Source organism: Manduca sexta, chromosome 24 (assembly GCF_014839805.1).
Source record: "Manduca sexta isolate Smith_Timp_Sample1 chromosome 24, JHU_Msex_v1.0, whole genome shotgun sequence".
Taxonomy (NCBI): Eukaryota; Metazoa; Arthropoda; class Insecta; order Lepidoptera; family Sphingidae; genus Manduca; species Manduca sexta.
In genome coordinates this window covers 12,852,459-12,864,633 of record NC_051138.1, presented here as the reverse complement: position 1 = coordinate 12,864,633, position 12,175 = coordinate 12,852,459, and the positions used below count along the sequence as shown (strand labels likewise).

Sequence of the window (12,175 nt, the reverse complement as noted above, 5' to 3'; positions counted from 1 at the left end):
AAGATCCAATAATCCTCAAGATGACGTCTCAAAACCTCAAAAAGAGTAAACATAATCTTTAACAATAGTTTATGTCTCGAAATAACAGGTTCATAGAAATAATCGCCAATAAAACATTCTATGAGGGCGACACGGCGGCGTCATCGGCATCCCTGAGCATTACTCTAATGACCACGCCATTATGCGCCACGGCCATATACTCTCTTTTATTAGGGATAATGACACTAACGAGTTTTTTATTCGCCTTTATTAACATTAATTTTGGGATGTGAAAAAATCCGTATAATGTCTAGGATTTGATCGTTTTGGATTTAAAATTCATGAGGACCGTTGGCTATTGTTCGTGGTCAATTTAGTTGTTAGATTATATTTGCAATATATTCTTTTCTTGTTATATCCTTTGTTAAAGATATTCATCATTGGACATTAATGATATGAACGATGGTAAGGACAAATTATCTGATGTCCCAGTTGCTCCAATAATTAGATTGTGACCTTCGTCTGTAAAAATAAAATTTCTAAGCCTACGTTACTATGTTGCATCAATATTTATACTGAACTTATCATTTATCTTAGTCGTTCTATCGGACTATGATTAAATTACGCCCGTATTAAAACAACAAAGAATTTCAAAATTACCTTAATGATTTTAAAATAAATCGATCCTTAGCGTGCTCGTTACCGTCCAAATCACAACTTCATCAAACAAAGTGAAACTTGTGATTAATTACGACCGTCACTAATCAGATTACAACTGACAATTAATAATGTCCAATAATTAACTTGTGTCGCAGTGTTTTGTTAGTGAGTGATGTTCGCTTCGTGGATTATCGGACCGATGACGTCACGCGCCGTTGAATCTTGGATGCGTCTGCGCTTTGATTTTAGTGATGGGACAATATCGATAAAATTTGTTTTTTAATGCTTTGGGTACTAAATTGCTCAGTGATATATTTTTTTTAAACTGTCAATAGTGTTTACACGCCTTTAATGGATAGTAACGAGCATCCTAATTCCTAGGTATCTTGCATTTAACCCGGCGAGCGTGTGGCGGGGTATGTCATACCCCCCATGTTAATTACTGGCGTATATTTTTTGTGCCTGACTTTCAAACTTATAGTCTCTTTGACTAGCTGGAGTTACAGGGTTGCGGAAGGTAATAGTGGCGTGATCACAGTGTCGTGGCAACCTGCATTCGAGTTACACGCTTGCAAACTGAGTTCGGGTACGTGATACCCCACCTCATAGCTGGTGTGACAAAAACTAAAATTGCTTTTTCTGCTATTTTAACTTATTTTCTTTGTTTAATTGTAGATTTTAATAGAAAATGGATGTTGAAAATAGAAAAAAACAACTTCGGTCCATGATAGAAGATGTACTTACTAGAACAGGGTTTCGCAAACTTTTATTTAGTGCGGACCGCTAATGCCACCTTATGCGACCTTTTTTGCGACCAAAGTCGTAATGTTTGGGTTGATGTTGTTCAGTTGGATTCTTAAATTTGTTTTTACTAGCAGTTTACTTCTGTATTTATTTTTTAGATATACAAGAGTGCAAAAGCGTGCACTTTATAGTTTTTCTTTTAACTTTTATTTTACTTTTGGATCCCCTGAGAGGGGCCCACGGGCCCCCAGGGGTCCTATGTTTCGTGAAAATCAGGGCAAAGACACTAAATGGACCGATTTCATCCGTAACTTAGGCTTGGCTTTAGTTTACGAACACCTGAAGATGTGAAATGACAAAAATATATATTCCGATTTATATACGTCAGAGAATTTCTTCCCAGATCAACGAATCACTTTCATCGACTCAAAATGTTCCTGGTCATTTTATTAGATGTAGAGATTACCCCAACAAAAATAATCATAAGACAAAATACTCATGAACAAGCTGAGGAAAGGCTATTAGTGTGGAGCATGCAACGTTTTTTTGCAAAAACTGCACAGATTTTATCTCCAGTTCCTAAAATGTTCCTAAATTTTTTTGTGATTTTTTTTTAGTTTATAAAGAAAATTATTTCATATTCTATCATACGATTAAGTTTTTTTTATCATAAAACTGGTTTTACTTTAGTTCCTTTTTAGTTTTTAAGAGACTGAAAGTGTTTGTTTGAAATTCAAAGTGACTTATTTCCGTCGAGGTAAAAAATAAAATTGTTAAAATGGCGCGATTGTTTTATTTCCAATGCGTTATGATGGTGTTGTCTTATTATACCAAAAAATAAATAGTATAATACTTCTTCAGAAACAAGTTTTATAGCCAATTTTTTTTACGGGGTATGTCATACCCTGCCTCATACTCCTTGTTACATTTTTTCACCACACGCTCGCCGGGTTAAGTATAAAGCCTAAGTTGAACAATTAAAAGCCTGCTACGGTCGTCTATGCGTTTTTGATCATATAAAAGAATTTTCAATGAAATATATTATGCAGATAGTCCAATGATTAGATTTTACGACCCTCGACACCTTGATTGGCATTATTGTGCGGGCGGATCTCACCTGCGCCCGGTGTCACCTGCTAATAACCTGACACCCACTTTAATAATGACGTTGGTTATAAGTTGCAGAATAGCAAAATGCTGATCTAAGTCGTGCAAATCGTGTTTATTTTATATGCGTAAAACTTCATTGGTTTACGGTGGGGTAAAGGAACTTATTTTTTTACATACCAGGTGAATGAATACTGCGAAATTATTCCTTCTTTTTCTTCATAATTTCCTTGTAATTCAGAAATGATGAAGTCACCATTTCTTGATTAAATGTTTCTTTCTGAATTCTTTAAAGACTACGTTATTTTAAACAATATAAATAAAACTTGTTCCAAAAAATTTATATCGATATTGGTAAGATGTTGGTTATGTTGGTTATAGGGACGATCGAAACTTTTGTTTGTTTATCGACAAATTTACCCAATTTTATCGATAATCCTGTACCACCGCCCTAAGGAGATAGCCATAGTGCGTGCTACGCGCATTTATCTCGATGACTTTATGGCACCCAGAGCAAGCTTTTCTGTCTGATTAGTATGTTAGTATTGTGAATGATTAATATATTATGTGTCTAGAAGCTACTTTTATTATACAATAAAGTATTTTTTTTTTTTGAGAATAGTTATCATGGTATCAATGGCAGTCCCTTTGGAAAATTAGCGAAACAGATAGAGATCCAATAAGCAGACATTGTAAAGATATTATTAATTTACATTTTTTTTATTTATAGTTTTAATATACATAACTTGCAGATACGTGCTCTGTTTGTACTCGTTAAAAAATTCCACCAAAGATAGGAAAGTGGGAAGTTCCCAACTGCTCAATGCAGAGCTTAAACTGATGACTATAATTATAAAATGTTGCATATTATGAGACAGCACTGAGAAAAGATTTTTCCAATTATTAGGTAGAACTAGAATTTTACTAATGGACGGATAGTTATATCACTAATTCATGATGTTTTTATTTGAGTAGACTCATTCCAAACATTTTTGAGTTACTACAACCAAGCATTATAATTATACCTAATATTGGGGATGAATTAAGTCTGAAAAGTAGCTCTGGCTACGAACTCCGCATCGAGAGAAGACAATGTTTTGCTTCTAATGTTGTAGGGACGAATATCTCTTGTAGTTCCCAATACCCGCGTCACATGGTTATATTTTTTATTATTTTGTGATATTTTGTATATTATCAAATAATTGGTATTGAGTATCGACAACTTTAAAACTATTTATGCTTCGAGATGTCTCTAATAACGCCATCTATTATTAATAGCTGTAAACGAATGCGAACTGCCGACGCTACCATGGTAGAATAACTTCAGGTAAAGAAAGATATGGAAAAAAATATAGATGGCGCTTACTAAAAAATAAGTATAGACTATTTAGGGTGGGGTTAGTCTGTTAGATGTCACTATTTTAATTTATTTAAAGTAATAGTTTTTTTTATTACTGCTCATTCGTACATATTTTTAATGAGTACAGCAATAGTTTATATTTATTTATTTTGTAGGTATTTATATACGAAAGGCTTATACGCGGTACCTATTACCGATTTATCTATTTGACGGAGCAGCAATGTGCAAACATAGTTGTATTCTAGATTAAAGCACATTGAAGCCGACAATATTTTATGGCATGCAACTCACCATTGCTTATTGTGAAACTGGGCAAACGTATAAGTGTAGTTGCCTGATGTTATACGATCTCCACCACCTATAAACAGCTACAATACCAAAAAATCGTAATCATAGATGCCTTCCTGGCCTTGAAGATATTTAATTATCATAAGAGGCATGTTTACACGCGGGAAAAGGTGATCTCTACATTTTGTACATCTATTTTATAAAGCGGATAAAAATTCTATATTTTCTATGAGTTGTACTTGTACTACTCAAGTCATAACAGGCACGGTAGAGTGACTGTCAGACACAGCAATTTGAGCGTTACAGTAGGTACTTTATGACTCAAAGTTTACTTTAAAATCCAAGGATTTAACGTATATAAGGGCACAATAAGTGGCTAGTTTAGTCTTGCCTGACCACTTTCACTAATGAAGCAGAGAAGATCATGTACAGCTGGTCAGACAGGTTTTTTGGTTGTTTACAATTTTTTTATTACTCGTGATTGACTCTTTGGGCATGTAAAATTTTTTGTCATGACATCTTGGTTATGAAGCCTCGGGCCGCAACGTAAATTGACCTTCTTTTCAATAAATAGGTAATTAAAATTATATTTACATAAAAAGTGTGTGAAAGTTGAATGGGGAAACACAAAGCCTCTCTGTGTAATGAGGGCAGCATAATATTATTTGAATTTTTGGAATTAGAATTATTAATGTCCAGTTCTTACTAAGTTCTATGTGCTGTTTTATTATGGTCGTGTTTTGACGTGTAATCTCGAAATACATAAGTCTATTCTAATGAAAATGTTGTTTATTTTTACCCTCTAAGCACGATAGTAATAATAATAACGTTAACTTTTTATTTATATTTTTTCTGTTCGTTTACACTAAGTTATTTTACATCTACGGTTGGATTAACTTACTGAAAAGTATTATTTTCAAGAAGATAAGTATCTATATGGCTTCATTTAGTAAAACAATTTTAAAATGGCTCTATATATTATAAGTTCATTTCATAATGAAAATGCCACTAAAGTCGTTAGTTCCTTTCATCTTTTCCTCTACGCTTCATTTACTTTGCCACCAACTTTATACGAAATATTTTATTAGTATAAAATTTTCAAAGACCTAAAATAAATTCGTAAGCAATTATTCTGTGTTACGTCCCGTGATATAATAGGGTGATATTGAGTCGATATTGAGCAGAAAAACCCAATATCGGTTTGTCCGTCTGGCATACGCACCTAGGACCCTGAGGTCCTAGGTTCGTTCTGAAACACTGTACAGCGCATGCAATAATTTATTAAAATATTAGTATAAATCCACATAGAAAAACTAGCCTACTGGCAAGTACACATTCCAATTATTACTAAAATAAATTAATTTTCTCTACAAATTAGAAATTCAACTTAACACTACGCAATTTTCATCTTTAGTGATAAGTTATTATCGTTGGTACTGCCATCCACACCCTGTATAAACAAGTAAAATCACAACTTATAATCGTTACAGCTAATCAACGACCTTTCTAGCGCATCGAATGGATGATTCACGGAGAAACGAGATCGCACATGATTACACCTCGTCCACACTTTGAGATTTGCTTTGATCATACCTTTGAATGAAAGTTTTCTCATATTCATACCCAAGATAATGCATCCTAATTGGCAATGTAGATTAATATTTCATTGGTTTTATATCGTAGGTGTAAGATTAAAGTCACAATACTTAACATTCATTTTGTTTGCATAATGTTTTTTTTTATATTTACGCGAATGTTATACAACTTTGGGAGAAAAATATAATATAGAAACTGCGATAAAATCCGAAAAATAGTTTTATTTTAATTTGTTTCGTTTGCTCGTATGCAAACCAATGAACAATAAAAAATCCATAATAAGTAATTCTACTACTTTTATAATGCAATTGAAATTTGAAAAAAGAGTATTTCTTGGATGTTATTAACAGTTGGATATAGATTTAAGTTGATATCAAAGGCGCGTGTAGATTTGAGTACATTTTTATACAACCAAAAGACGAGACACGCAAGTGACTCGACCATCCTTAAGCAATAATAAATCCACAACTGCACAGCGCTGGGTGGCTTTCCACATCCTGACACGTGATATTCAATTCTCATAATATCCAGTTATTAAATTAGATACAGTATCCGTCAACTCGGAATACAATAGTCTTCATACATTGTCGCTAACCAACAGAAAAAAAGCAACCTACCTGGAATGGTAGCTAGGAACTCTCCGACGAGAGAGACCTACCAATTATTATATTTATAACACTTTTACTCTCGCTGGCCAGTCTATTCCGACTGTAGGCAACATCGCAAACGTCGAGATGTACCGAACAGAAAGTATCCGTTATATCGACCCACTTGCGAACTCGCTGACTATAAACATTACAGTAACCGCCACGGCGTCGCGTCGAACGAACGTAAAATGTTCTTCGAAAGTTTTCTCATCAATCTGTCAGTTATCGTAGTTCTTATTATTGCGTTAATATTTGACTATGTGACCAAGTTCTTCAGCTATTGGTACGTGAGGCATATCCCTTACAAACCTTCCATCCCTTTCATTGGAAGCGATTACCATAGAATCTTTGCGTTATCAACCGGCACGGACGATGTCAACAAACTTTACGCGAGATATCCGAATCACAAATTCGTCGGGCGCGTCAAAAGCAGAATGCCGGACCTGATAGTGAAAGATCCAGATGCCATAAAGAGGATACTGTCAACAGATTTCGCATATTTCCACAGCAGAGGTTTGAGCTTGTTCAAATCTCAGGATGTTTGTATACGTAACAATTTGTTCTATGCTGATGGCGAAAAATGGACTCTATTGCGACAAGGTGTCGATTCCTTGTTGAATAAAATGGAATTTGAATTTGACTTGCATACATGTTTGCTGGGAACAAATGGAGATACGAATGTGCAACAACTATTGTGCAAAGTCCTGGACTGTGTCTTCAGCGAATTACTAATCGGTGATGGGTCTGCTGTAAATGAAATTAGATTAATTATCTGTAAACGCACTTATGCTGAGAAGTTCAAGAGCTACTTGAAGAATATATTTCCATCTTTATACATACTTTTCGGTATGACAACGATGCCAGAGCCCTCAAATAAGGTAGTTAAAGAATTAAAAAATAGTAAACTTATAAATTACATAAAGAAAGTCGGAAACATGCACCAATTAGGACTGAGAGACAAAAACAACAGAGTTTCCGAAACAGAATTTGCTTTTACAACTTTAAGTCTATTTATAACTGAAGGCTACATTCCATGTTTGACGTTGTTAACAGCTTTATTTTATGAGTTAGCTCTGAACGAAACGGTTCAAGAGAAAGCAAGAAATTCTGTGTCGAAAGACGGTAGAGAGGATTATTTAGAGATGACTATCAAGGAAGCCTTGAGATTACATCCTCCTTACTCCATCATAACAAGACAATGCATGAAGACATACCAGTACCCTGATAGTAATTTATTAATAGACAAAAGGATAACAGTGAACATCCCAGTAGAAGCAATACATAAAGACGAGGAGCATTACAAAAGAGCTGATGAATTTAATCCAGATAGATTTTTGGACGACGACAGCACTTCGAAGCATTGTTACGCTTATTTACCATTTGGTGCTGGACCAAGGAAATGTATAGGTAAGTATAATTATGATTTTAAGATTATTGTTACCCCTAGACATTATAACAATATAATCTTTTAATATCTAAATATGAATATCAACCTTAAGACAGGTTTTTAATAATATCTCTGCCAACATTTTTATTTATTTGATGTAAAACTAACTAACAAGTACAAGTTTTCAACATATTATTAACGAAGTGTTTGTTAGCTAGAGGTGAAACTCCTGCATGAACACTTCACCAATCTTACGCTAGTAATCTATGCCATACACAACAATTTTAATATCAGGCAACATTGATGTATTTTGGAAATGTAAATATATAACATTTTAATTACCCAACCTGGCAATCGAATCTAGTAATTCACGATTGAGAGTATCAGTAGGCCGCCACTAGGTCAATGCGACGTGGATAACAAGTTTGCGTTTACTCTGATATTATGAATGAAAACCGTATATGGATATTTTAAATAGTTCCAAGATAAAACCAAATCCATATTAGGAAATGGCGTAAACCATGTTTGCCATAGTTAAACATCCGATGACCTTCTTAATATTGAGAAAACAAAGTTGGTGGATACAGTTTTATTTAAAACCTGCTATTCCCTTAATTAGAATCCATTTGTCGATAGCAAAATTAGTACCTGATTAATATTTTATTTGTTAACATTGTTAGGGTGTCTAAGTTAATAAGTCATTATATTTTCATATGAAATAAATCTAAATTAATATGATCTATTCAATTATATATTCTTATATTTGGCACCCAAAAAACGGGCTATCTGATCAAGACCGCGGCAAAAACAATAACAATTCGTAACCACAACTGCGCAGAATAAGTAACAATTCAATTAACTATGTACTGAGTTAGTTATATTTTCGCTATTTAAGTTCATGGTCAATTTTCCTGAACCATATTGTGAGTGGCTGTCAGTTTTGCTTGAGCATTGTATACAATGTCCTCTTTACTAGTGCAGTTATAGAAACGTTACTTTCTTTTGCTGCAGTCACAGTAATTTCTATTGACTCACTAGGCTTGTAGATTTCTTGTATGTGAGAGTTTGTTTGGTTATTATCAAGGCCGGCTTAGCCATATTCTAAGACGCGGTTTATAAATCAATCTACGCCACTCTAGGCAAAAAAATATGTACCGCTTTTACGTTTCATTTCGTTTTCCTTGTTCTAGCTATAAAACAATTGGTTGCTCCTTTTTGACCCCACCACCCTTGGTAAAAATATAAAATGGTTAAAAAAAATCCTCTTTTACGTTTCCTATCGTTTTCTTTTGTGAAAGCTAAAACAGTTGGGAGTGTTTTTGACCTTTTTTTGAAGAGCGATTGATTGTTGCTGGCATGGTCCCTTGGCCTGGCCTTGCCACGCACCGATTGCGTCTCGAGTTAAAGGCGGGCCTGGATACTATCACTATAATTGACTGTCTCTTTCGTAAAGAAATGCACAAACATTGATGTAGACATTCTAAGCAAATTAATGACGAGGTATAAATAACTTGTATACAGAGACTGGAACTTTGATCTGGCATTCGAATAAACCTAAAGCCCTTTGGACACAGATAGAATTAAATTATATAATAAAAAAAAAAAATACAAAAAATTAAACTGCCTTCAAAAACTACTCAAAACCAAAACACAACTAACTATCAACTTTAATTAGGCACCGATTCCAAAATTATATCCAGTGTATACCTGTTATGTGCATTTTTTTTTGGTTTTAAGTGGTTTTTGAAGGCGGTTAAATTTTTTGTTATTTTATTTTTATTATATAATTTAATTCTATCTATCAAAAATATCTCTTATATTAAATCTTTCTAATGATTTTTTTAATAGATTCCATTCAGCACTGTGCTCTACCAAATCTATTTACATTTGTATAGTTAGTACTCTACTCAGCTACTGTACTATTTTGCTATATTGTTAATTTTTTTACAGCGCATATAACTATAAACTACCTCATAGCTAGTAATAAATGCAATGCATGTAGTAAATGCAAGTCTCATAAAACGTAAAAATATATATAATAATAAATTATTTAGTAATTAAATTTTCAAATTTTTTACACAAACATCGATAAAAGGAATATGCGAGTATATGTCAATCCATGCAACTGTATCCTTTCTTCGTGCAAATTATGATCATTTATTTGACAAAGGCTTAAAAGCCATCTCTAGAAACGAGTAACGGTAAAAAACGCAGAAAAGAAAAGCAAAAAGCCTGACCTACAAACACAACTATCAGAGAAAGCATGCGTATGAGTGAAATGCGAGATTATTAATGATTAGAACACACGAGCGTTTTGCTACGTGTCAACGTGACTTTATACATGTACACATAGGCGTTGCGCAGATGCTGTCTTCCCGAGAAGAAATACTATGAAACTGTTGAGATTTTTATGACAACTGCCAGTTTTATAGTGTTCTCGATAAATTGACAACGCAAGCGCGCTTTAACCGATAAAACAATATTAAGTAATAATAATAATAATATCAGCCCAGTATTATATACTTGCCCACTGCTGAACACGGGCCTCCTCTACTACTGAAAGGGATTAGGCCTTAGTCCACCACGCTGGCCTATTGCGGATTGGTAGACTTCACACACCTTCGAAATTCCTATAGAGAACTTCTCAGATGTGCAGGTTTCCTTACGATGTTTTCCTTTACCGTTAAAGCGAACGATAAATTCACAAAGAATACACAAATGTTTTTAGAAAAGTCAGAGGTGTGTGCCCTTGGGATTTGAACCTGCGGACATTCGTGTTGGCAGTCCGTTCCACACCCAACTAGGCTATCGCCGCTTCATTACGTTATTATGTTGCTAAAACGGATAATATTTCCATTCAGTTCCCGTTACACTTCGGACTATTTTATAAAATAAGATCACGTTGAAGCCATTACAGATAGACGGAGTTGAAACTGGTACTGCCATTTTATTTTTATACGTGCAAAGTTACCCCACTTCTCCTGACGCACCAAGTGCACTAACCAAGTGTAGTGGGGTCTAATAGTATGTCGACTGACGACAGATGATTACCCTCGTCGATACAATTATGACTCTTACGTGAGTCACTGTGGCGGATTTTAACTTTGTGTAGAACAGTATCTATCCGGGGTGTACATCCTACCAGCAACCGTGTGTCAGCAGCAAAAACACTCATAAATCATGCGAGATGCGATTCCAATTATCAATTTCATAGCTCTTTATTATGTTTGAAGATTAAGATTAATATGGCTAGAAAGGGAAAAGTAGCGTCTTAGGTTAAACACTGAGTCCTCAGTTCTTTGTTTGGTCTACGCGTAGGTTTTGTTTCTATGTAGTCGTTATGCTAATCAGAAATATTATGCTAATCTAATAATGAGCGTATATCTAAAGGTTTTACATTATAGTTTAGACTATCTCTGGGTCTGTAGCCTAGATGTTTTCCTACAATCGTTAACGTTAACATTATGTATTGGAATGACATCACATAGCGATAGATATATCGATACGATATGTCACTTTCAAATGTTGTTTTGTTTTCTATATTAAGGAAAAAAGTCCAATACGAACGCCCGGTTCGAAATTCGAATCTGAGACCTCAAAGCATTGACGTATCATGTACGCAATATAACTACGTCATCTAGGCAGTCATGATAATAATAATATAATAACATCAGCCCTGTATTATATACTTGCCCACTGCTGAGCACGGGCCTCCTCTACTACTGAGAGGGAATAGGCCTTAGTCCACCACGCTGGCCTAGTGCGGATTGGCAGACTTCACACACCTTCGAAATTCCTATTCAGAAGTTCTCAGATGTGCAGGTTTCCTCACGATGTTTTTCATCACCGGTAAAGTGAACGATAAATTCACAAAGAATAACAAATGATTTTAGAAAAGTCAGAGGTGTGTGCCCTTGGGATTTGAACCTGCGGACATTCGTCTTGGCAGTCCGTTCCACACCCAACTAAGCTTTCGCCGCTTTAAGCAGTCATTACTTATTAGTATTTGTTATGTCAATCCAGATCCAAGGCTTTTTGTGGACAAAGGAATAAATGCTGCTATAATGCAAATTTTCTTTCTTTTTCAGGTGAACAGCTAGCCCTCCAGATTGTAAAAACTGTGACCAGAACAATATTGGACCAGTACATATTAGAACCATGCGCTGAAACACCATCCATTTTGCCAGTCACAGATTACAATTTCGGACGATGTATCGACAAAGATGTTAGGCTGCGATTTGTGCCCAGAACAAATATGAACTAGCGACATCTTGTGAGTGCAAAATGTAATTAAATTTTAAGTAATTATGTCTGATTTATTTTGTATATGGGTATTGTTTTTGTATTCGATATTATTGTGTTAGATATTATGTGACGTCAGTAGAATAAATAAAACGTGAAAAATAA

The 12,175-nt window shown here is 34.6% G+C and overlaps 1 protein-coding gene across 1 annotated transcript; it reads left to right on the top strand.

Annotated features, from left to right (window-relative positions):
- The first annotated feature begins 6,523 nt into the window (after nucleotides 1-6,523).
- On the top strand, nucleotides 6,524-12,175 carry LOC115444114 (cytochrome P450 6B2). The gene is made up of 2 exons (XM_030169764.2): nucleotides 6,524-7,788; nucleotides 11,857-12,175. Exons 1-2 carry the CDS (start codon nucleotides 6,570-6,572, stop codon nucleotides 12,030-12,032), a joined length of 1,395 nt encoding a protein of 464 aa, XP_030025624.1. The 5' UTR covers nucleotides 6,524-6,569; the 3' UTR covers nucleotides 12,033-12,175.